This window comes from Ctenopharyngodon idella, chromosome 16 (genome assembly GCF_019924925.1).
Source record: "Ctenopharyngodon idella isolate HZGC_01 chromosome 16, HZGC01, whole genome shotgun sequence".
Lineage (NCBI taxonomy): Eukaryota > Metazoa > Chordata > Actinopteri > Cypriniformes > Xenocyprididae > Ctenopharyngodon > Ctenopharyngodon idella.
In genome coordinates, this window is record NC_067235.1 from 10,537,143 (window position 1) to 10,564,594 (window position 27,452).

Genomic DNA, 27,452 nt, shown 5'->3' on the forward strand with positions numbered 1-27,452 from the left:
ATATTTTGAGCCACTAATCCTACACCTACCCCTAAACCTACCCATAACCATTTCTTTAAACTACCTACTGTTATAAATAAAAGAATGACAGACAAACAAGCGTAATCACAATAATTTATTTATTTATTTTATTTTATTTTTTTTTGCGAAAATGTCAAAAGTGGTACCAAAAGTAGTTCAAATGATGAGTTCCAGTCACAGTCCTCTCTGGCGGTAATAGTTTTTTATAGGGTACAGAGCAGAATTTAACTTATTAATCCATGAAAATATGATAAATTCGGCTTCTCTCCGTGAAGGCGCGACACTCATTTCAAATGTCAATCCACTGAAACACGGCATGTCGTAATCTGTGACGAAGGTGAGAACCAATGAGCGTTCGATATCAGTGCCGTAAACCATGTCGTAACGCTTCTCGAGGGTGGCGCTACTTTCAAATTTGAATCATAACGAGCGCGAGATTTGACTGTGATGGTCGCTGTTGCTGAGAATCAAAATGAAGATCGATGGACAAAGGGCTGAATTTGGATCTGTTCCTTAAAAACATATGGATTCTAAAGATTGGGAGTACAGCGAACAAATAAAATTGATGTGATTTGTGAATTTATGTTGTGTTTTGGTGTATCTTATGGTTGTATTGTCAGTTACTGCATAGGAGAAAACGCCTAACTAAATATTACAAAATGGTTAAACAATTACAGAAAATGTATTCATAAGGTTTTAAATTGTAGTCTTGTTTAACATTATGTAATCCTCCGAAACGAGCAGCACAAGTCACGAACAGAAATGTTATTTCATATTAAGTAGATGAGTAAACTGCTTTCAATAAATTCGACTAAAAACAACGTTAAATCATTAAAGCCACGATTTTAATATTAATACATGGGAATTCATATACATTCACACTTTACGTTACATGATTTACGTTTTTATTGCTGTTAATACGTAAGTATTTTTACGTTTTAGTCCTCTAAATACGTCAATGTTGTACGTTTTTGTGTGTATGAAAACATAAGTAAATGTAAGTGTGGTAGAACCACAATTTACGGAAAAATACACACGTATTCTCATGAGATCACGTTGGCGCGCAACTAGGGGGCAGAAAAGCAATGTCTCATCATTACTGAGAGTTTATTTCTTAATATAATCGACGGAGTCCACGCTACCTAGGCTTCCAAAGTAATTGATGCTAGCCATTTCCTCACTGTCACACACCTAGCTAGCTGTCACACATCTAATGTACAGTATGTTTACAGTATCAATTGTGGCAGATAGAAAGGCTCAACAACCAACAAAACCAGGTAAATTCATAAATTCATAGGGTATGTCAGATCTTTATGATTAGCAAACTTAGTTGGACAATTTCATTCGAGACCTGATGACTAACGTTATAACTTAGCCTAGTCAAATGTTGTTAGCTAACATTGTACAAAATATTATATTAATATGCAAATGAAACAAACAAACAAACAGATCCAACTCTGAAATGGCAGTTTATTATTGAGTCAACAAGACAAACAATGTGAAATCTACGTTAATTACAATGGTTGATTAACGTTACAATCTTCTACAGGTGTTATTCCGAGTTCTGCATAACGTTACATGCCAAGAATTGCATTCACCTCCAAGTAGCTACTGTTTAAAAACTATATAATATTCTTTGTGGGGTTCATTAATGCTGAAATAATTCGGCAGAACAAATGTTGTAGGCTACCTGCAGAGATTTGCATCCACCTCTTTTCTCAGCATAAATGACTGTTACCTCCTGCGGGACGTAATGGGATGTTCTAAAACATTTAACGTGAAAAGCTTACGTGGCTTAATTTACTAGACATTTATTAACAAACCAAACCTATTAAACACCATACTAATAAAGCATACTATGTAGGCCTACAGAAAAGCAGATGAGCCCATAATATGAACGCAACACGTTTAATTTTCCTCCCATAAAGAAAACGCTTAACTTGGCTTAATGTAAAACAGTGACATTAAAAGACCAAACTTAGTAAACACTACACTAATAAAGCATACTATACAGAAAAATTTGTTTGTGCAGAATTTGATCTTGTAATATAACTTAGTAGGCTACATTAAGCGACGTTAAGCTTTTTCTTTATAACGTTTTTCTATGGGAGGAAAACACAATGTGTAATTAAATGAATTGCGTTCATATTCTGGGCTCATCTGCTTTGCTGTATATAGTATGGTTTATTAGTATGATGTTTACGGAGTTCGGTCTTTTAATATCACTGTCTTAGTACATTAAGCCATGTTAAGCGTTTTCTATGGGAGGAAAACACTTAACGTGAAATTAAACGCATTGCGTTCAAATTCTGGGCTCAACTGCTTTTCTGTACATAGTATGGTTTATTAGTATGATGTTTACTGAGTTTGGTCTGTTAATTTTAACTGTCTTAGTACATTAAGCCACGTTAAGTGTTTTTCCGACATAAGACTTGTTAGCGGTTTTGCACCCTAACTAACCCCTAACCCCTAACCGTCTATTGACTACCATAGTATTTATTTTTCCTACTATGGTAGTAAATGGGGGGCGAGATCTGTTTGGTTACTGACATTCTTCCAAATAGGCTATCTTTCTTTGTGTTCAGCAGAACAAAGAAATTCATACAGGTTTGAAAATACTTTACGGTGAGTAAATGATGACAGAATTTTCAGTTTCACCTGAACTCTTATTCTAGTCAAATCAGAGAATCAAATAAAACAACATAGCCTGTTTTGTCAACCGCTTATTCAAATAATCTGTAATGTTTGGAATTTGAAAGATACAAATGATACATCAGATCTTTCTTAACAGTTAACATCAACTTTTACTGCACACAAATCATCCTGTAATATTCTGCTTCTAGCAACGTAGCACACAGGCTACTGCTCATAAATCATATTTTGTCCACATATCCATACACAAAATGTAAAATGTACTTTTTTAGACATGTAAAAAGATTATGCAAAATGTTATATATGACACAACTGCCATCAAGGCTATGCAATTCAAGCTCAGAAATGATTCCAGAAAACATATTTACCACAAAGTCATGCATTAATAAAAAATTGTATCATGCATATTCCATATGTTGTTTTTACTTAAATAATGCTGGTGTTTGTTTCTTTTCTGATTGTGGCCAAATAAGATTTGTACTTTGGAAACCAATTAATACATCTGCTGAAATTTGATGACACTGGTATGTCAAGTCCTCAGGGGAGAGTTCCAGTAAACAAAAGACACATAAAGAACACAATGTAAAAAATGAGGAAAAGCAAGAAACAAATAACAATTGTTCGTTTGACTTTTCATTCTCTACACAGACGTGGTTAAAATATTTAACCTGTTACACAGCATATAAGCTCACTCATTGTGGGAAAATACCTGAAGAAATCTGAGATTTAATGATGACAGATGATTGATTCCTCAAAAGTTTAATGGGCGGATCATCATGGTGGTGGCACGTAAAGAGTAGTTGGGGCCTTTGAAGTAGTGCCACTTGATGCCATCAAGTTTGCCAGAATTTTGCCCAGAGGTGTAGTACATGCCGTTGAGGTTTGATGGGCCACAGGCATCAAACCACCAGCCTTCATAAGAACAAAGAAATTAGAGACATGTCATGTTAGAATGTTAGGATGGACTGATGGATTGGTACTGAATTCTGTTAGCTGTATCTCTCTACTGGTCTACAGACGTTCACATTATGTCTTACAGGTTAAACCTGCTTGGCAGTATGAGTCTGTTGCTAATTTTAGGGTTTAGAACACTTCAAAGAACTTGGACAGAGCCTTATGTTTCCATCTGCAAGATTAATTTAGAACAAGTTTCTTTTTTAGCATGGATCATATTAAATTTAAGTCTATAGAAGAAACATAATATCCTACATCTCAATCTAAAACAGGTTTGAATATTTTACAGTGGATATAAAAAGTTTACACCCCTCCCTGTTAAAACAGGTATTTTTTAATGTAAAAATGTAAAGATAAATCATATCAGAACTCTTTTGCACGTTTGTGTAAAAATCACAACCTATGCAATGCCACTGAAAACCAGTGACACATTTTAGAGAGAGAAAAAAAAGAGATAAGAAAAAAAAAAAACTTAAAATAACCTAACTGCATAAGTGTACACAGCCTTTTATAATTGGATATGTGGCTGTGTTCAGAATTAACTAAACATCAAGCTCATGTGAAATAATACACATCTGTATTCATCTGAAGTTACTCTCATTAACTCCAAATAAATCTTGGCTGTTCTTGTAAGATTTTCTGATATCTTCTCAGTTGAAATGTTACTACAAGAGCCATGGGCCACAAAGAGCTTGCGAAGTATCAATGGGATCTCATTGTTGAAAGGTGTTGTTCAGGTGAGAGTTACAAAAAATTCCAAGGCATTAGAAACACCATGGGGCACAGTAAAGACAGTCATCAACAAGTAGATGAGGTATGGCACAGCAGTGACATTATTAAGTACAGAGCATTCCTCCAAAATTGATGAGAAGACAAAGAGAAAACTGTTTAGGGTGGCTGTCAAGAGGCCTACAACAACATTAAAAAAAATTGCAGCTCTTTTTGGCAATCACTGCTTGTTCCCTACAAGCTCCCTGCGTCACTGCTATCGTGCTGCTTACCACCTGTGAGCATGAGTGCACACTTGCAGATACAGTTGTCGTTATCCATGTCTTTTGTGCTAAAGTCGGCCCCATTTATCACCAAACTGCTCTGCCTGCCAGCTGTACCACTGTAGCTCTTCAGGAATAACCTAACAGAGAAAGACATTCAGTAAGAGTGTATAATAGAAAGCATTACGGCATCCTGTTTGTTTGTTTGTTTGTTTGTTACACTTTACAATAGTGTTCAATTCATTAACATTAGTTTATGCACCAGGTATCATGAACCAACCATGAACAATGCTTGGTTAATGCTTGGCTAATGTTAATTTATAATCTATAATTGTAATATATTTTTTATTAATATATTTCAAGTCATACTGTATAAATTAAAATAGTAAACTTATTAAAAACAAGCATGGATTACAAAGAAAAATAGTATATTTATAAATTAACCTTAATAAACTCTGTCTAAATCAGTTAATTGTTAGTTCATGATTCCTAATGCACGAATTGAACCTTATTTTAAAGTGTTACCATTTTTTGTAAACATGCAGCAGATGGATATGTTTGACCATTGTGATGCATCTTGCTTATTTTCACCATTTCACCACAAACAACACCATTGTAAGACAGCGTGTCAAGTTAAAAACATGTCAAGTTTATGGGGTAAACTAAAATAGTTCAGTGGAGCACAGTCAATAGAATAGAAGCTGACTCAAAAAGCATCTTCAAAAGTGGTGCTCATGTCGTGAGCTGCTGAAAAACAACAATACACGAAGATGTCTGACTGATGCAGACAAATTATGAGAAAATGTTTTTTATGAACGGTCCACAACTTTAAAAAATGCATCTCAAAATACATTCCTCTGCATTGAGTCTAGCTTTTGACTGTGTATTGTGTAAACAACACTATAGAGAGACAAATAAATTGTTCATAAACTCTCAAAACTGATGATCCAACCTGAATGCATGAACGTTTTTTTTTCTGTGATGAAGATGTGAGTGAGTTTGATCAAGCAGCACAGAAAGAAGAGCAACGTTTTAACTCATGCCATCAAACAAAGTTGGGTTGACTCCTGCAAAGCTATGCATTTGGTATGGTTTCAATACTATCTGCAAAATGAACAATGAGAGCTCTCTAGCATGAATTAGAGTTTGTCATGACTTTGAGTTTTAATAAATTTATCTCTCTACCTGTAGTTTTGCTTCTCACTACCAAGGTAAAACTTGTCATACTGGGAGAAGGCCAGTTTTCCATCCCAGTCTGTCAACTCCAGTCTAAGAGTGTACTGCCTCTGATTGGTCAACTGGTACACCAGCTCATTTCCCAACCAATGCTCTCCAGTCAGACTCCCAAAGCCCTGAAATACACAAACACACATTTATTTTTTTATGAGGGTATAGGAACTTTCCACTGACTTCTACTGTTTAAACACATTATCATGACAGTATATGTTTTTGTAAGATCTGTTCACATCCAGTAGGTTTAGGGGCCAACAATCATGGTGGCATTTACCTAAAAATCATGCTTTTTTGTACAATTTACAGTATATGAAATTGGCAACTCAAACAATATTTTTGAATTGTCATGAGATTGGGTGTTTTTACATTGAGCTAATATTCTCTATTCCCTAAACCTTTCTGCATTTTTACATTTTCATTAAGACGTTATTTGTTACATTGTTACATTGTTTATAACTGTCAGTTCTACATTGGCAGAATTCAAGACTGTAATTTGACAATTGATAATGATAATTCAGATGTATAATGAAACACAGGAAGACCCAAGTGCAAGGCAAAGGTTTGCTTAAAAATTCAAGCTGAAAACAGGGACAATCCAAATTGTATTTAGAAAACCCAAGGTTCACAATATGTATCCCTTTATAACAGGCAATGATCAAAAACATGTTACAAAATCCAGGAAACCAAGTTTGGTTCAAACTCAGTATGGCACATGCACACAGGGCTACAACTGAAACCAAAGTGCTTTATACTAATGAGATAGGTGCAATCAATAGTGTTTGTCCATACTACAGGAAAATCAGTCTTCTCGATGAGCCAAATCAAGATGGCAACTGCTGCCTCTTTGTGTGTGCCAGGCCAGTCACTTCTGGGAGTTATGCCAGGCCTCGATCAGCACTGCTAATGAGTACAAACCAAGCTAGTGATTTGTCCTTTCAATACCCTTTGTTCATGCTGAACTCCACTGCTGGCTGGCTTGGTTAAAAAATTATGTTCCTTAAAATTTTTAACAAGACCTCGTTCGTTATTTAATTCAGAGGAGTAATAAACCTAGAATCCAAGAACATTTATTGCCATTTCAGATGTATCTTAATAAATTATTTGTTTTACTCCGTAGGACTGCATTTTACCATCTTATACTCTATCCAGGTTCTGTGGAAGTCCAGCGTTCCATCTGTCCTTGATTGTATGATGGTCCAGCCCCCACCAGCACTTTCCATGTTGCAATAAACCTAGTAGGAGGAGATATAACATGATAAGACAGAGGCTTCTGGCATTTATACTCCTTAAATTCAGAGATTTTATCTCCATAATTTAGAACAGTGCATAGAAAGCTAAGAGTAAGCATAAAAATGTATGTTTTATAAGGAAGATTGTGTTTTGAATAGAAAATTATCATTTGTGCACTTACAATGTAAACAAATCATTTTAAAACTACTTAATAACTTGTGATGATTTACTTCATATGCAATTAAAATTTAAAGTGATCAAAAATGCATTGAAATTACCACTGCAGATTTTCACAATTTTTAATTAATGTATCTAATTTTAGCCGTTTAATTCTTATATAGTATCACTCTTTCACTAATATGGGCACTGACCAGGTCAAATGTAATAATGGACATGCCACTGACAGCACCAGAACTCAGAAATAAGTTACGAGGCCAGTGCAGGCAGTGTAAGTTCTGGAGTGCAGCATTCACCCAGCTGTTACTCTGAGAGTTCAGCCAAGAGTATTTCCAGCTCATGCTTTTCCTGAGCCGGTCAATACCCAATACAGTGTAAAGTATTCTGATACATAGATATACTGTAGGCTGATTACTTCAGTAAAAACAAACACAACATTTCTGGTTTATGTGTACAGCCATGACTTTATTCAGTATGTCACTCGTGGTTTATTCTGAGTGTATGCTCTACACTTTGAATGTACTGTAAAACGAAACAGCAGTTAATGTGTCTATATATTAATTCATTTTTATTCATTAAAACGGTAACATTATGCATAATTACATGCAACTAACCCTAAACCAAACCTGAATCCTAACCCTAACCCTATAGTAAGTACATGTAGTTAATTAATATTACTCAGTACTTAAATTGATAATTACACTGAAACAAAAACACCTCAAAATAAAGTGTAACCATTAAAACTTAAAAAAAAAAAAAAAAAAATGCATTTAAATTTAAGAAATCAATAGCAAACTAAAAACATGCATGGCAACACTATACAGTGTCCATGTTACACATCTTGTACTTACTATAGTAGTAACAGTAAATTATGCATATTTACAAGCAACTAACTCTAAACCAAACCCTAAGCCTGACCCTAATTATATAGTAAATTAATTAATATTACTCAGAACTTATTCGTACAATTATACTGGGTCCACACAGCTCTTCACCCAGGCATCGACCTGTGGTCAGCCAAAGATCGTAAAATCATCCTAATTGAGCTGACCGTGCCATGCAGGAGGGCTGTGAGAAGTTTCATGAGAGGAAGGCCTTGAAATATCAGCCTTTAAACCAGGAGTGCAAAGACAAGGGACAACAGGCATGGCTGTTCCCTGTGGAAATAGGTTGCTGAGGCTTTCCTGCCAAATCAGCATGGTGGCTTTTGTCAGCTTTATGCATGGACGAGAAGAGCAAGAAGCACGGTGCTTGTAGGATGGGAGAGGAGGCTGAACATGCTTCATGCTGGATATGGAGTAAGAGAGAGGAACCAAGCTGGAAGCCAGGTGCAGATGGGCAGTGATTTTGCCACCACTGCCGACCCACCAACTGAGAGTGTTGTGGTTAAGGGTTAAAACACTCAAGGAAGGTTGGGTACCACCTGGTGTGCTTCTGGCTGAAAGCTACAGTTACCTAAAGGGGTGCACCCAATGGGTGTATTCCACAATGTACTGTAACATGGGCACCTTAAAATAAGTTGTAACCACTTACACTTTAAAACAGAGATGACATAATAGTTAGTATGTTGATGTTGGTTTAGAAAAATTAAGTGTATAGTTTCTGCGTCACTAGTTACAGGGCTAAACAGAATTAAAACATTTTTTTTTTTTTTTTCAAACAAAAAATAAACCTGTTTTCAAACAAGTTTCATAAACACTACCCTGCCCCCACCTGTCATTGGTCGATCAAAAAGATAGCCCCGCCCCAAAGTTTTGCCAACTCATCCCATACTCATTGCCAGTGTTGCTATAAAATGCTCAACCCAAACTCATGAGAAAAGTGACTATTTTAAGAGTTGGTGATTTCGTATGAATTCAAACAATTTTGAAAGGTCAAACCCTAAGTGCTCTTTCATACAGAACGCGTCTTTGTGTCTAAAAACGCGAGACACAGCGCTCAGGAATGGTTTTCGCTGCGTGTAAAAGTTGAAAATCTTTTAACTTGACATGGTGTCTTAAAAACGTGGTGCTCAGTGTGAGGCAAAAGACGTGAGACGCGAGCGTAACAGTCTCTAGTCTGTCTGTCTAGTGTGTTTTTACATAGAAAAACAATGGAAAAGTAGAATAGAAAAACAGGATCTGTGTGAATAGCCCCTAACACCTAAACCTAACATTCAGTGGGATGTAAGTAGATCATGCAAAAATGTATGAATGAGATTCATACGAATTCACCACCAATTCACCAACTCTCATTACCATAAGAGTGTGTTGATAATATTGAAAGCACCACAGAAAAAAAATGTTCAGATTCTGAAGGGAAAGACAACAACAAATGGCTTATTTATAGTGTCTCTGTGCATTAACGCACTATTTTAAAACTAAAACTAAATAAAAGTTCAGTATAGGTACACATCCAGCATAACACATGACAAATTCAACACTATTGGCCTGACTACTGTAGCTGTGTTATCAGACCCCATTTAGACTGACCTTATGCATGTCTTGCGTGCTAATGTAGATGGTGTAAATTCCACTCCTGTTAAATCCAGCCCTGAAGAGTTCGGCACAGTCTCTGTATTTTATCTGATCATCCATTTGCTTGAAAACATTTGGACTCACTGCTTCAAATAAGCATGGATATAAAAAGTAAAGACTGTGTTAAAATTTTGCTTATAGAGAGAGAAAACAAAAGGGTTTGTAAAAGCCAACTAACCACAAATACTTGTCGTCAGTCTTTAGGATATAAAAATTGGTAACACTTTAGTATGGGGAACACATATTCACTATTAACTATGACTTTTCCCTCAATAAACTTCTAATATACTGCTTATTAATAGTTGTAGTTGTTAAGTTCAAGTATTGGGATTAAGGGATGTAGAATATGGTCATGCAGTATAAGGCATTAATATGTGCTTTATGAGTACTAATAAACAGCCAATATGCAAGCTAATAAGCAACTAGTTAAAAGTGATAACTGTTCCTCATACTGAAGTGTTACCTAAAAATTAGATGTTTGCTCATTTCAGTGTTGGGCTCCCAACGAATCCTAAAAGCCTTAAGTGAATGAACCCATCTCTATATATACAATTTGCTCTAACTGCTCAGCCTCCTATATCAGTACATGGAGGTTTTAGAGGGACATGGGAAGTGTGCGACTTTTCACACAATGTTTCAGATCCAAGTAAAACTTGGCAGCAAAGGAGGTTACTTATGGTCTGCAAGAACCCTGATGTGGGCCAGTCAGATTTGAAGTATACATGATGTAAAGCAGACATATTTAAAGAAATTAATTATGAGATGTGAACTGACAAACTGTCAGTGCAACACAACACAGAGTGTTTGTGATCTCATGAATGTTCTTCTGAAAATAGACTATGGATAAGGGATTAATTCATACTAGTTTTTCAATGGTGCCTTTGATGATTTCTAAACAAGATAGATGGTGGTATATATCAAATTCCCGAAAAAGTTGGGACGTTTTTAAAATTTGAATAAACTGAAAACTAAAAGACTTTCAAATCACATGAGCCAAAATTTTATTCACAATAGATCATAGATAACATAAATGTTTAAACTGAGAAATTTTACAATTTTATGCACACAATGAGCTCATTTCAAATTTGATGCCTGCTACAGGTCTCAAAATAGTTGGGATGGGGGCATGTTTACCATGATGTAGCATCTCCTCTTCTATTCAAAACAGTTTGAAGATGTCTGGGCATCGAGGTTATGAGTTTCTGGAGTTTTGATGTTGAAATTTGGTCCCATTCTTGCCTGATATAGGTTTCCAGCTGCTAAAGAGTTCATGCTCGTCTTTGACGTATTTTTATCTATAAGGTGAAAGATCTGGACTGCAGGCAGGCCTCTTCTACGACGAAGCCATGCTGTTGTAATAACTGCAGTATGTGGTTTTGCATTGTCCTGCTGAAATACACAAGGCCTTCCCTGAAATAGACATTGTCTGGAGGGGAGCATATGTTGCTCTAAAACCTTTATATACCTTTCAGCATTCATAGTGCCTTCCAAAACATGCAAGCTGCCCATACCGTATGCACTTATGCACCCCCATACCATCAGAGATGCTGGCTTTTGAACTGAACGCTGATAACACGCTGGAAGGTCTCCCGACTCTTTAGCCCGGAGGACAGGGCATCCATGATTTCCAACAAGAATGTCAAATTTGGACTCGTCTGACTATAGAACACTTTTCCATTGTTAAAACAGCGCTTCTGGACCATGTTCACATATGGCTTCCTTTTTGCATGATAGAGATTTAGTTGGCATCTGCAGATGGCACGGCAGATTGTGTTTACTGACAGTGGTTTCTGGAAGTATTCCTGGGCCCGTTTAGTAATATCATTGACACAATCATGCCGATGAGTGATGCAGTGTCGTCTGAGGGCCCGAAGACCACGGGCATCCAATAAAGGTCTTTGGCCTTGTCCCTTACGCACAGAGATTTCTCCAGTTTCTCTTAATCTTTTGATGATGTTATGCATTGTATATGATGAGATTTGCAAAGCCTTTGCAATTTGACGTTGAGGAACATTGTTTTTAAAGTATATTCCACAAGCCTTTTACGCACTCTTTCACAGCTCTGCCCATATTTACTTCTGAGAGACTCTGCCTCTCTAAGACAGCCCTTTTATAGCTAATCATGTTACAGACCTGATATCAGTTAACTTAATTAGTTGCTAGATGTTCTCCCAGCTGAATCTTTTCAAAATTTCTTTCTTTTTCAGCCATTTGCTGCCCCTGCGGCAACTGTTTTGAGACCTGTAGCAGGCATCAAATTTAAAATGAGCTCATTTAGTGGATAAAAGTGTAAAATTTCTCTATTTAAACATTTGTTATGTTATCTATGTTCTATTGTGAATAAAATATTGGCTCATGTGACCTGAAAGTCTTTTAGTTTTCATTTTATTCAAATTTAAAAAGCATCCCTTTTCCGGAATTCGGGTTGTAAATTAAATATGATAATGACACATAGTGAAAAGTTCTATTGACAAGGCAGATTCTTATAAGATATTAAAGTATGTACGAGTATACATTCAGTTGGTAGCATATTTGATAGCATGTCTTTAAACGATAGCACAGAGCCCTGCACAAGACATGCAGAAGAAGAAAAAGGTAACACTTTTGTTTAGGGTCCAATTCTCACTATTAACTAGTTGCTTATTAGCATGCATTTTACTCGGATATTGGCTGTTTATTAGTAATTATAAAGCACATATTAATGCCTTATTCTGCATGACAGTTTTCTACATCCCTTAATCCTACCCAATACCTAAACTTAACAGCTACCTTACTAACTATTAATAAGCAGTAATTAGGAGTTTATTGAGGCAAAAGTCATAGTTAATAGTTAGGTAATAGTGAGAATTGGACCCTCATCTAAAGTGTGACCAAAAAAAAACAGATATTATGGCCCTGAACTAAGAATTCATTCACACGATTTATTAATTTGTGGCCATGTTGTACTAATTTGTTCCCTTGTTTTATGTAAATCATGGCCACGTTGTACTAATTTGTTTCCTAATTTTAGTTCCCTTGACCACGTGGTCACAATGTAGCTAAATTAAAATGAGGAAACAAATTCTTAATTCAGGGTCATGATATCTTGTTTATTTCCCCTGTAAGTTGTGTGCAGTGCTCTGTATTATAGATATAAAACTCTGTTTCTCCAATTTGTGTACCTTTGTTCTTGGAGCACAATTTAAACAGATCATTGATGGTACTATGCATTTGTAGTTGTTCTCGGTAGAGGGCGCTGTTGTTTGTGACGACCTCCTCTAGATTAAGCTCCAGGCTCTGTATTGAAGATCTCTGGGATGCCAAGAGTCTCTGAAGCTCTGTCCGCTCACCCTTTATCCAGCCCAGTTCTGCATGGTGACGTGCCTCCAAGTTATGCATACGCTGCTCTAGTGTACTGAACACAGACACAGACATGAATAGGACAGAGTTGCCTCCTACAGTTACCAGAAAACAAAAAAAGTGTCCTAAAAAAGTGTCAGAGAAAGATACCTTGTTTTGTCCCAGAGTTGGTTGATCTCACTGGTTTGCCAGAGGAGTTTGTTCTCAAGTTTGCTGGAGGACAGGGAGTTTTCCAGTGACTTAATCTCAAGTCTAGAAGTCTGATTGAAAACCTGTCATGGTATGTGTTGTGTTAATGACAAATTAGAGACTTTTCAGTTTCATAAATCCCTGTGGCTATCAACGCACTGTAAAAAAAAAAGTTTTATTTTTTTTTATTTTTTGTTAAGTAAACTCATGATTTTCCAAGAATACGTATAAGCCAACATTAGCATGTTATGATGAATGTTTTTGGACATTTTGGATATGCATTCACACCTGTGTCTGTATGTCTGTTAGTCTCCTGATGTGTTGGGTTGACTGGGAAAACAGTTTGGTGCCAAGATCCAGCATGGCTGTCATTTCATTATGGAGAGCACTATTCCGCAGGTGTGTTGTGTCTTTTGTCAGAAAGTCCTTTACAAAGACCTCAATCTATATGCAAACACACATAGGCAAAGAGAAAGAATGAATAGGAGAATACATTATTCATTGTGGTCTTTATATATGGTCACATACAATATATCTAAATACTTGCAGCTGTACTTTTGGGAGCAATGGTATGATATTGAATTAGGCTGTTCTTGAGCAGCTACACTCTGAATAAGACTGTATTTATTATATTTTGCTGTCAATTTTCTGAGTTTAGAGTGTGGGAACCAAATAGAAAAAACAATGAGGAATCCTAATCGTAATTCCTCAAACACCCAGAGTAACATTATTAATGTCTTTTTATGAAATATTTTTTTAAATATGAGGTCCACTACCTCATTTTGAGAGGGAATGAGGATAAATAATGCATTGAACAATGAATATTTATCTATAAACTCCAGTTAAAATAACAAAACAGCTGCGAGAAAAAGTCTATTTGCAATCCCATGTTGGTGATAAAATATAGATGAGTTTGTTAGCTCTGGCAACCTCATGTATAAAAACTAAGCTGTGTGCAGTTGTGCTTATGCAGATAAGTCCACAACATGATGAACTGTGTTCGGCTGGATCACTTATATAGCTAACGGCAGTAATCCACTTTTGGCATTTCAATTTATCTCAAAGGTGTTAAATGGGTCAGTGATTTGAAAAGACATCTTCTGATGATGAGCGTGATTTTAATATCTGTATAAAACTGCTTCACTAATTATTAGCATTTGGAAACCTTTGCCCACCAAGTCATGACATGCAACCAACATGCAGAAACATGCCAGGAAAAAGCAGGACATGAATTCACAGAAAGGAACCCTGAAGACCCTCATGAATGTGTATCAATGTCAGCAAGTCTCTTACAATATCAGATAATTTGACCTTTTTAGAACAAGGCATGTTTAGCAAAATATCATATGGCTCAAATGATGATAAAAACTGACATTAATGAATAATAATTCATGTTAATTGTAAAACATTTTTTTTAAATACATTCAAAAACTTTTGAAATTAATATAGGTACCTGCACCCATTATTACTTTGTACTTGTTGGTAACACAATACATCTTATTAAAGTAATTAAACTGGAAAATGGTATAAAGACTTTTCAAAACCAAATCAAACTAACATGAATACACTTGAGACCTTTTCACATGTTTTCATGACTAAGTTTATTCATTTTAGTTCTGAAACTTTAGCTGTGTCCCAATTCAGAGGCTGCGTGCTTCGAAGGATAAATGCGTCAGTGGCTCGACAAAAGCTGTCCTAATTCAAGGCTCCTTCAAATGAGACCTACAGTGTCCTTCTTTTCCTGGGCAGGGAAGAATAGAATGAGTAGATCCTTCACAGCGTAGTCTATCCCAAGACTCATTGCACTGCACAAACTTTTTTTTTTAAAGAGTAAGTAATGGGTTTTAAACTTACTTAGCGTTAGTTCTGGCAGGTCACGTTAGTTAGGCTCACATCAGCTGACTCTCAACTGATCCACGTCTACCTATAGGAATATCTGACGCTTATCACAGCATCCCTATATAAGGTCCATTCAGTATTATTAGCAACTTTTTCGCGTTGCTCAGGAGTTAATTACCCTCCTCCATCCCCAGCTCCTCCTCTCATCCAGTCAGGACTTGGCCTCTGATACACCATTTCGAATTAAGCTCATTTTTCTTGAATTATGTTGTTACATTAAATTATTGTCATTAAGAACATTAATGATTTCTGCATACCTTATGTTGGTTCTGTTCTGTTTACCTTAAGGGGGGTTATCAGTGTTCTGTTCTCCATGCTCTTATCCATGCTAGGCTGCATGGATGGGCAGGGAGTTCTTACCCAGAACAGAACCATACTGCCAATCCAAACTGTATTCTCATAGTCAATCATTTTTAACGATAGTGGTCCTGACAGAACAAACAACATTTTTTTTTTAAAGCTGTTCAAATGTTGTCTTACATCTTACCAAGATGCAATTTTAGAGATAGTTTATACTCTTTATAATGTACATTAATGGACCAAGGTGAACATATTTAGACAGGGTGTGACCCCTGTTTTGTTTCTGGGTTCACTTTCTTACTATTAGTACTATTACAGTTTACTAATAATCTCTCAAAACCCTCTCTATTTAACCATTAGTCTCACACATCCACTATGTTTGTAGTTTTTTAACACTTTTTATTCATGTTTGTAGTTCTAATCAAATCCTTGTCCAACGCGCAATAGCTTGTGGTTAATATTAGCCATTAGAGTGTGCATTCTAACATACTAACTAGTTCATTTCAACATATTACAATTATAGACACACAAATTCTAATTTTGTAAACTATTTAGGATGGATAGTATGCAAATTGGGACACAGCATTGGTTTGACCTTCGCGGACATCAAAGGCGTGGCTTTTATTTCCTGTTTCCTTTGTTTCCATAGTTTTTTTAGTATGCCCTCACTTGGTTCTTCACCTGTGTCTTGTTTAGTTAATTGTCACCCTGTGTATTTATTCTCCTTAGTTTCATCAGTTCATGGTCGGTTATTTTCTTTGGTTGTGCAAAGCTGTTTAGCTTGTGTTGATGATGTTCTCTTGTCTGATTTTCTCATTTGTTGGAATAAATACTGCTGCAGAGATCCCTATTTCTTCTCTACGTTCATCTTCTCAACACTGCACCGTTATGTGTTTAGATTAGATTTTTAAAAGAATTTTTAAATAGAATTTAAAAGAATTGTGCTCACTCTTTATACACATCATTGACCCAAATGAGGTTCAGTTCATGCAGGCCAGTCAAATGTTTCCATACTAGATTTTTTCCCTTTTCTTTCCATGGCTGTGTGCTTGATTTTGTGTTAGTAAACACTTAGCAGTTACAAATTGAACATATTTAGAAATGTAATGATATTATGACGCTTCTGCTTATTCTTAGTCTTCCATCACAAAGATAATGTGAACACATCCCACAGACTACAACTACAGTACTGGCACATTCTCTGGGTTCCTTATCAGCACTTTATACAGTGTTTACAGGAAGAGATATTTTCAGCTGCTCTCAGTGAGATGGAGTCCAAGATGTATAAATACTCACTGCATTGAAGTGATAGCTGTATGTCCTCTGGGCTTGGAGAGTATAACACTCAGCTGAAGTGTTGTAACAGGATGTGTTTATCTAGTGCCCTGCATCCTATTAAGATTGTTTCAGCTGGACCAAACAGCCACAGGAAGGATTAAACAGGTCACAATCTTCTTTCAGAGCATATCAGTGATAAGAGAGCAGGAGTTGTGGTTTGCAGACTGTGAGGACAAGAAGACTTTTCAATTGGTCAAGATAATGCAGACTCAGAAGCAGTATTATCTGAGGGAAATCATCTCAAATTATTTGCGTTTGACAGCGTTCTGTGGTGGAAATGATACTGATGAAAACAACATCTTGCATATTTGACAAAATCACAGCTTGATGTTGAATGATCCACAATAAAAATAGGGGTGAAAATAGCAGTATTTTCTTTGCACTATGCTATTTATACTTAATGCAAATAGAGGCCTACTATTTGCACCTCAGTGTATTGTAGTATATTATAAAACAGTATGCAGTAACAACATATTCAGTGTATATTATTATATTTATTAAAATCATGAATGGATGCTGCTTGGGACATTATTACTTGTATTTGACATTACCTCCCCTCCACACTTACTCTTAACCCTACCCATTAAACTTTATTCCCACTATTAAATACCCGTTAGGCACTTTATTTCCAATTTGTTTAATTTGTATTTAAAATAAACGCTACTCCAAGCTGATATGCGATGGGTAAAAGGAAGAAGGAGTTCATTAAAAGACAGTTTCGAACGGACACATCAAAATCAAATGCCACATGCCTTACTCTCCACATCACTGGCTCTGTTGTCAGAAGGATTTCTTTTGTAATTTTGTCTTGTTTAATCAGATAATGGTGGGCCGAGTTAGTGTAAATAGCCTCTGCCAATGAGGCAGGCTATTTGCACTTGGTGTAAATAGACACTGCGATAAAAAGATTCTGCTAACAAGTGATATTTATATCTTATATTTCATCTCAAACATGCTCTTCAATGCTGTTGTGTCCTTAGAAAAACAAGAGCAATAACTATTGAGAAATTTATTTGGAGAGAAATGGGTTTGGGAGAAATTATGCCACTGTTTTTATTGAATTATTATTTCTAATATTTTTACACAAATTTTGAAATAGTTTATATTATTAAATAATAATTAATAATATTATAGAGGGTTTTCATAGATTATGGTTAAAAGTCTGGGTCTCAGAAAAAGGTAAAACACTAAAATCTAGAAATAAACGCTATTTGAAAAGAAATAAAACTAAATTAATGTATCCAAATCAAGTTTTAATGTAATCATCATATAACAAAATGAAAAATAAAATCTGTTAGTTTTAATAAAAATCAACTTCTAAAATTGAAGGAACAACCAGAAACAAAAAAGGTATCAAACTACAATTAAGTGCATTGATCCCAAGAATCCCAAAAGAAAAATCCAACGCTATCTCACGATCAGTTCGTACGTATTTTACGAGGTGGCTAATTCGTACTAATTTGTAGAACCTCACTCGTATGACCTCACTCGTACGAATTCATATGATTTGTCTAAACCCCAGTGACTGGTAGGTTTAGGGGCGGGGTTAGGGGTAGGTCATTTATACAAATTCATACGAATTTGGCAACTCGTAAAATACGTACGATTTAGCAAAAATGTACGAATTCATACGAGTGAGGTCATACAAATTCGTACAAATTAGCCACCTCATGAGATCGGGTTGGAAAAATTCTATGCATGGTGGATTTGGATTTTTTTCCGACCAAAAATACGTACACACGAAGGCATACAATGGAAGTATGAATGTTCATTTCTATTTCCATTTCTGTTTTTTTTTTGTTTTTTTCATTAATAATCAGTCATTAGTCTGAAGAGACCTATTTCCATTTTTGTTCTAAAACTTGGCATTTGCTGTGGTTTTTCAATCTTCAGTCCTCTGATTTTACGTAGAACATAGTCCCTAAGGGATGGCTGAAAGCTCACACAGCACTCACTGCTAGCTGGTTTGGCTCACTGGGATTTGAAATTTGGGAATTGGGGACAGAGGGTGTTTTCTTAGGGACAGATCATGTCTCCCCTGTCAGCCCAGAAACACACAACCCTTCCTATTGGGGCGCCTACTCACTAGAGAAAGCTCTGACGGAGTGCTTGGCCGATACGAATGCATAAAATCAATTTTGAAGGTGTGGAATGAGCCATGTCAGTTTGAAATCAAGAGGGAATACAGCAGTCTTGTTGTGCATACTTATTGGTCATTGCAAGCCTTTTGTTATGAATATGTATTGAAACCCCTTAAATAATCAGTACTTCAGCATACTTTTAAAAAGAATATTTTTTATGGAAATAATGTACTTTAAAAGAATATATTTAGTTGTGAACTAAAAAAAAATGACGAATGAATGACGAATGTGCGAATTCATGTGAATACCATTTTGCCAAAGCATGAAATACAAAATTTACAGTAAAATACATTTACAGTAAAAAAATGTAGCAGCTGTGGTTGCCAGAACTTCACAGTAAAAAAAAAAAAATAATATATATATATGGTAGCAAGATTTTAAGTTCTACAAATTGAACTTAAATTATCAATTTTCAAATTAAAAATATATCACAACATATTATATATTTCACTGAAACAATGTTAACATACCAAATTACTCAAATCAGGTTTTGTCAATTTACGTTTTTTCACTGAATTACTTTTTTTTACCACTTACAAAAACTGTACATTTAACAGCGTTTTGCTATTAAAGGGATTAAAGGGATAGTTCACCCAAAAATGAAAATTACCCCATGATTTACTCACCCTCAAGCCATCCTAGGTGTATATGACTTTCTTCTTTCAGACGAACACAATCGGCTCTTCCTAATGGTAGTGAATAAAGGATGAGATTTTCAATCCCAAAAAAGTGCAACCACCCATCATAAAAGACAGCCATACGGCTCCAGGGGGTTAATAAAGGCCTTCTGAAGTGAACCGATGCTTTTGTGTAAGAAAAATATCCATATTTAAAACTTTAAAAACTAAAATAACTAGCTTCCGACAGATGGCCTTACGCATCGATTTACAGTGAAAGAGTGAACTCTGACCTGACGCATGACATATTGACGAACGTGGAAGCAAAACAAAACATTGGTCATGAATTAGAAGTCTAAAATTAGACATTTTAAGGAGAAATGTAGGAGGATTTCGATATAAGAGAAGAGGAGCTTGAGTTTGTTTCCCAGCCCTATTTGTTTGAACAGTGAGTGGCGTCAAAGCTTACGCTACTCCTACATTGCGCCAGGGGTTACTCTTTTGCCGCAAGTTGATGTGCGTACGGCCGTCTGTCGGAAGACAGTTATTTAAGTTTTTAAAGTTTTAAATATGGATATTTTTCTTACACAAACACATCACTTAACTTCAGAAGGCCTTTATTAACCCCCCGGAGACATGTGGTTATCTTTTATGATGAATGGTTGCACTTTTTTGGGCTTCAAAATCTCACCCTCTATTCACTGCCATTATAAAGCTTGAACGAGCCAGGACATTATTTAATATAACTCTGATTGTATTCGTCTGAAAGAAGAAAGTCATATACACCTAGGATGGCTTGAGGGTGAGTAAATCATGGGATGATAACTAACCCTTTAACAGTCTTTTACCTTTAAAATTACAATTATTTTTCTCAGTGAAGAATTGTCATGAGAGTGTGTTGTGTTAGACTGTAACATGAAGAGCAGAAAATGAGGCTAATCAAATCATTGACTGGAAAGCTTTTCCCCAAAGTAATGCCTGAGAATGAACAGACACAGAAATTATGGATCCAGAACTGAGCCTTAAGTGTTTCAATCTTATTTATGTGAGCTCTGTGATTAAAACCCACTTTACAATGAAAACGTATAGTGATATGTAGCTAAGATAAATTCATTCCACAACATTCCACAATTTATCGGTGCATTAAATTTGGTTATTGCGATCAGTTTTATTCTTGTCTTTCCTGGTTTTTCCACTTTACCTATTGACATTGCTTTATCATTCCATCCAATTCCCTGTTCTCTTAAAAATAAAGGTTCCAAAATGGTGTTTTAGCAGCAATACCATAGAAGAACATTTTTGGGTTCTCCAAAGAACATTTCTTGAAAAGAACCTTTTTGTTTGTTTGTTTGTTTAATAATCTGAAGAACCTTTTTCCACCATAAATAACAGTTTCTACAATGGAAAGATTCCATGAAAGGTTCTTCATGAAACAATAATGAGCCTTTATTTTTAAGAGTGTGTAATCCATTCACTCTCCACTCGCAGTGCTTTGGTTAACAACAGCACATTAAATGACACATTGACTTACCTTTTGGATCCAGCGGGTGTAATTTTCCATGGAAAGCTCCAGGTGTTGGATCCTCTGGTTTAAGTGGCTTTGCTTCCCCTGTGGAGATTCTTTCTGGACACTGTTACCTTCATAATTACCCTCATGTTCTTCTGTCCAGCTACCAGTCCTGCTCTCCTCAGGTTCTGGCAGTATGAAGGTGTAGCTACATTCTCCATGCTGAACAGAGTTTAAATGCGGACTGCTGCCACCAGAAATATCTATTGATTTATCCACAGATGAATCTTCAAGGTTTGAAGTCCTCACCAGCAATAGAGTCAGATGCAGAAGAACAGTGATCTTCATCTTTATGGCAAAGCAGGTACAGACTGCCAAATCTCCTTTTATGGATTAAGTGAATGATCATCTCTAAATAAATGCACTTAGGAAAGGTCCATCTTAACATACAAAGAAGCCATTTTTCCAGACACTATGATTCCTGTGAATGAATTTACCATAAAGACACCAATCCTCTGTCCTGCTCCAGTACCATAGAACAAATGATTGCCACCTCTGTTTCCACAGGTATGTGTGTGTGTGAGAGAGAGTTAACAGTGGGTTTTGTAGACTGTGTGTTCAGAAGAGTATCTACAGATGGCTGGTCAGTGTGTGTGGGTTTTAAAGGGGTCTGAGTGTTGTAAGAGTAAACTGCTGGCAGACTGTGAAAGAATGTGAGTGAGAGTATGTGTGTCGGTGTGTGTGTGCATGTGTGATCGCTTTTATAGCAGAAATAGAGACAAAAGACAAGTCCAAACCACAATGAATAAATTGTATTTATTTGTTTGTTCATTAACTCAGTGTCCATGTTAAACAAATAACATTTTAAGATAATTCATTACAGGCAAGGGTTTTAGTTTATTCTGTCAAACTTTGCAACTTTGGTGCAATGCCTAATATTAGAATACAAGCATCTGATAAATCCCAGCTTTTTTAAACTATGGTCCACAAGGGAGTGCTAGGGAGTCCACAGAAAAGTTCTGGGAAGTGTGTGTGTGTGTGTGTGTGTGTGTGTGTGTGTGTGTGTGTGTGTGTGTGTGTGTGTGTGTGTGTGTGTGTGTGTGTGTGTTATTGAATATTGCAGTATTTGTAATAAATGATTTATCCGTGCACATCTTTACTTTATTTTTTATTTATGTACCTTTATAATCTTTAATCAAAATAACTTGCCCTTCTTCTTGTAGCAACATTTCTTCTCTTGAAGGGCGGGACAACCTGTCACTCACATGAGATCCACCAATAGCAAACCACACCCATCCAATCAATTCCCAATTGACAAACTCAAGTCCCGCCCTACATTTTTTCTTGTTCGAGAAGCCGTTTCACTCAGATATACGTACAATATGGAAGAAAACATTGTAACTTCAGTTTCATGCCAACTTAAACATAAACTGCTTGATACTGATCTAAAACTAAATGAATCTGATAGATAAATGTTGATTTAGCACTACTGAAAAACCCTGATCCCTCAAATCAACAGCTCTTTCTTAAACAATGTTTTATTACGATATATAATACTATGGCAACTTTTACTTCCTTGACATTAATTCTAGTAAAACATTCAATTGTGGACTTAAACATTACCGTTAAACGTTATTATACATTAAACATCATTATATAAATAGACCTTTTTGTGACTACACTTTTTGTGTGTTTTAATGTCAGTAAAAGGCAAGGGTTTTACATTTCTATTATTCTTCCAGAGAATAATCTCATGACTCCCATAACCTAAAAAGTATACTGTATAAAATCATTTTCTGATAAATAATTGCTCGATAGGAATGTTTCAGTAATTAGTCAACTTTTATTGTCTCATTGGTGGCTTGCATGTTAAACTATTTTAGGACTTGGAGAATTATTTCAATTGCATGTTTCCTGTTCTATGACATATGAAGCAAAATAAACATGCATTTGGAAAACAATCAAAACTGTAATTATGTGTAAGAGTGTGAGCCATGCGTTTTGCTTCATAACCAAACTGACTCAGTAAAAACAAGGTTTCACAATCAATCCTAATTCCATTCCGGTGTGTTGATGTGAGAGTGCGACAGGAGGATATAATACTTCACATATCATCTTCTTATATAAAGTGACAGGAGACTCACCCTTCTGAAAATAGGAGCTACTGAGCTATTTTCCTGCTTTCTTTTCATTCAATCCCCTGAATTCTCAGGGTCAGACGGAGTTTTCTGGGTTAGCTGTCAAAGTAGCTTAACGCAGAGAGATACGCTTTTTTTTTTTTTTTTCAAACCAGTTTGCTTTATACTTCTTCCTGATGGTCACAGAGGACAGTCATCTGCACTTCATCCTGTCTCAGAGGGCATTTTACAGCCCTACATCTTCTATCTGTGTAATTATAACTTTCAGAACACTATGATCTAGTTTCCTGGATAAAACAGAAAGGAATTTTAATAGTCATTTTGTTTGGTAACACTACAGATGTTTCCTCATAGGAAATGTGTCTATACTTTTTTGCATTAAGAAAGAGTACAACATCAGCATACAAATGTACATTTATGAAATATGGTCACTTTGTCTTCAGATTGGGAGGTGAAAAAGAAACTCAAGTTTCATCTCATAGGCTCAAATGACAGATGTAATAAAATCAAGAAGATAATCTCCAACCACATCTAACACAATCATAATACAAACTTCTGAAAGACGAAGACAAGTATAGGCTAGATATCTTCCTTAAGATTAGACATGAAAATTGTATAGTCTATTGTTTAAATGTTGTGTAAAGGATATCCCTTTTTGTCTAAGCTTAACTTAAATGACATGAAGTGTTTTTCAGATGTCTATCATCTGCATTAGTCAATGTTAGGTATGAATCAGATAGCAGCTACTGGCATACGACTCTAGAATTTCAGATTGTGCAATCTCTAGATTTGAATCAATAAACGTTTTAAAACAATATCCCACTGAAAAACAGAAGGCAGAGAAACATTAGTATGTAGTTAATGCAAACCAGTGCACATGTTGATGTCAGCTGTCACACATGTAATCTACACTGCCCTCTACCGGAGAGATAAAGAACACTACCGTTTTACTCGCTTGTCATCACGAAGATCTGATGAATAGCGAAATTCGTGAGCGTTTTAACTAAGATTTGTATTTAATATAATAGAGCTTTTTCCTGCGTTTCTAACATACAGTAACCAATTAATTATATAACAAACATTTTGTTTGTACATGCATGTTTCTTTTGCCATGTGTCCCTTATACGTGCCAAAATAACTTGCGATGTCAACTCCTATAATCTAAAAATTCAAATACTTTTTTTGTTTGTTTTTCCTTTTCTGTCATATATATATATATATATATATATATGCAAAAAAAAAAAAAAAAAAAAAAAAAAACATTTTTTATCATCATTTCAAGTGAACTCTTAAAAGGACAAGTTAAGTTTTCTGCATTATTGTTGCAGGCCTACATTATCTTATGTTTTCTTGCTTTATACTATTACACCGCCTTAAAATCCCAATCCTTTTACATGATCTTGTAACATTAATGTAAATAAAATGTGAATATTTGTAGAAATGTCAGCATTGAGTTCTGTTCAAACCACCTTCAGCAACAAACTGTAAAACTACAAATATAGACTATATCTCTCAACATATTAAAATGTATTCCTTTATTAACACTTGAACACATAGTATTAATAAAAAGACTCATAATGATATTATCGTAATTTCAAGTGTGAACTTTTGAACAAGTTCTGTTTTCTGGATCAGCCCAGCTCCAAATCTCCTGTGTCTCCCAATAATAACCAACTGCAGACTCGTATAGACTTATAGTTATAGTGAAGGGTAGGCTTAGTGGCTGGGGTGGAATACACGATCATCAGCGCCAACGTAACTTCAGGTCTGAGGCTGATGGCCTGACGCTGCTGTGATGTGTGGTTCTGCAGTTAGATATATCTCACTTTGAGTCCCGTTGGTCCCGTCCAGCTCCAAGTCTCCTGCGTCTCCAGTGATCCCGCCCAACCTCCCTCTCCCACCTCCTCTACCAATGACAGTCGGTCCCTCGGCTCCTCCTCTGACTCCACTCTGCTTGGATCTGCCTCAGGTCTTCCAGTCTCCAGCTCTGCCTGCCTAGGATCCCCTGGCTCCGCCTCCAGCCGCCGAGCCAGTCACTCCACCTCGGCTCGTCGACCAGTCGGCTCCACCATGGCTCCTCCGTCCCTCGGCTCCACCTGTGATTATTGTTCTTAAGGCTCCACCTGGCTCCCTCATCCCTCCGGCTCAGTCTTGGTCAGTCATTGCTCGGCCTGCACCGTGGATTTCCAGGCCTTAAGCTGTGCTTCATCTCTCTGCCTCTTCAGCTCTGCCAGGCTCTGCCTTCCCTCTGGCTCCATGTTGGTCCTTAGTCCCACTGGCTCTGCCTCAGTCCTCTGGCACCCTGGCTCCACCTTGGTTGCTCCTTGCTGTGGCTCCACCTCGATCTCCTGATCCATTGGTGTCGCCAGGTCTCATCGGCTCTTCGGCGCTGCCTAGGTCTCCACCTCCATCAGCCCCATCTCCATCTGTCGTCCCCCTGGTTAAACCCGCCAAATCTCCACGATTGCTTCACCCTCCCTTGACTCCACGTGAGCCTTCGTCCTGGCTGTGGTTTGGGTCCCGGCCTGGCTCCTCCTTCTCTCCTCTCATCCCTGGCTCTTCCCACCATCATAGCGGCCTCGGATACTCCCACCACCATCTCCTCTTGTCTCCTGCACTTCGCCAGCCCCTTGTCCTCCTCCAGAGCACCCCTCATCAGTTTGGACTATCATCGGCGCGAGGACACGCCTTCTGGGAGAGGGGAGCTACAGTAACGAATATGTTCTGTTTTATTATCATTGTGTTTTGCCTGCCTGTGTTCCCTATTAGTTTCCATAGTTCCTAATTAATTATGCACCTGTTTCTGTTCAGTTCATTACCACTTCTTGTGTATTTAATTCCTTAGTTTCCTCAGTGCTGTGTCCGGTGTCATCTTTGTATGATGTGGTTATGTTATTCTGTTCTCCTGCATGTTCTCTCTTGTAAAGGACTGTTTATTTTCTCCTCGTCTTTGTGTGCTCATTATAACCACCTAACCTGACAGTATCATTATATTGCCTTAAAATTTCAATCCTTTTATAGTAGGCTATCGTGATTTTTTAACAATATAAAGTAAATAAAGTATTTGTAGAAATGTTCGATGTATGTCAGTGTGTGTTCGAATGCCTAGTGGTTTCACGACCTTGAGTAAAAAAAAAATGTCTCAATGTATGTTAAAATGTATTGATTTATAAGTGTTTAACACATATAACGTCTTTTGTTTACACTTAAACGCATTGTTTCTGAATCTTTATAACAGTGTTCCTCGAAGTCCTGCAGAGTTTAGCTCAAACCCTGATCAAACTCACCTACCCGTGATTTTCTAGTGAATCTTTTTCATGTCAAAATGACCTGTTGTTTACTGACTCAATCACTAGATGTCGCCATAAGCTGCATTAAAATCAAACGCTGCTCCAATTTACTCCGTCACGGAAATCAGTTCCCTCAAAAGTCCATAGCAGCATATCTCAAATAACCACAATATGCAGTGTTTCACACTTCCGCATAATGAGACGATTCTGTACAGGGATCTTTATAAACTGATGAACCAACAAATAAAACATGTTTACAAAGAAAAAGGCAGATGATTCAGAGTACATTTACATATAAAAAGCCTTCCGTGAAAGGTCTGGGAGATTATTTGCATGAAGCTGACAGGCGGTTGAAGGGAATGGAGGGTAACACGAGAAGATGTTTCCGAAAAACGAAAGTAACATGGTGACAGGACTATAATTCACCTGCCTCCAGCTTGATTTGGCTGTACAATTCAGCCGTGTTTTTTATATATAGCCTTTTTACATTGAAGGAAACATTCAGGACAGATGCTATTCAAGTCAATCAAACGCAAACTGCATCCCATGCATGAAATGTTTTGAAATGAAAAGGGAATACTCTCAGTAGGAGTTGTTTGAGAAGAGCCCAGTTGTGTGGATGGTGACAGTGTATAAGCACAGATCACAGCATGCACTGTAATAAAAATATCTTCAGTCTTTCTATGGGATGTTAAATAATCTGCCATTGAAAACCTACACTGATGGATTAATAAACTTGAATATTGAATCAATATCTATGGTGGCTACGGACGTGATTGCACAGCACACCATTTTTTTAAATATCATCTATAAGATTCAATTACTTTATTCTATTAACATTTCTACACCATTTCACCCAATGACATTTCTCTCTTTAATTGTTTCAAAGGGTCCCGAAGCATGTCTTCAGAAAAAGAAA

At 36.6% G+C, this 27,452-nt stretch overlaps 1 protein-coding gene across 2 annotated transcripts; it reads right to left on the minus strand.

Annotated features, from left to right (window-relative positions):
- Window positions 1–1,471: 1,471 nt before the first annotated feature.
- On the minus strand, window positions 1,472–21,733 carry LOC127497858 (angiopoietin-1-like). Of its 2 annotated transcripts, none has more exons than XM_051866624.1 (9): window positions 21,130–21,733; window positions 13,592–13,747; window positions 13,265–13,386; window positions 12,937–13,169; window positions 9,731–9,858; window positions 6,983–7,084; window positions 5,805–5,971; window positions 4,629–4,759; window positions 1,472–3,585 (listed from the first exon to the last, which is right to left on the minus strand). In XM_051866624.1, exons 1-9 carry the CDS (start codon window positions 21,451–21,453, stop codon window positions 3,425–3,427), a joined length of 1,524 nt encoding a protein of 507 aa, XP_051722584.1. In that variant the 5' UTR covers window positions 21,454–21,733; the 3' UTR covers window positions 1,472–3,424. The 2 variants fall into 2 exon arrangements, with proteins under 2 accessions (XP_051722584.1, XP_051722583.1); XM_051866623.1 differs by having other exon boundaries at window positions 9,731–9,861.
- Window positions 21,734–27,452: the final 5,719 nt, after the last annotated feature.

Bases quoted from the DNA above. Each gene is read 5' to 3' on its own strand.
- LOC127497858 (XM_051866623.1), bottom strand. From the start codon at position 21,453: ATGAAGATCACTGTTCTTCTGCATCTGACTCTATTGCTGGTGAGGACT. The intron at 13,748-21,129 runs GTAAGTCAATGT...GTTTGCATATAG, and splicing joins ACACCCGCTGGATCCAAAAG to ATTGAGGTCTTTGTAAAGGA. The intron at 4,760-5,804 runs GTAGAGAGATAA...TTTCTCTGTTAG, and splicing joins AGTGAGAAGCAAAACTACAG to GTTATTCCTGAAGAGCTACA.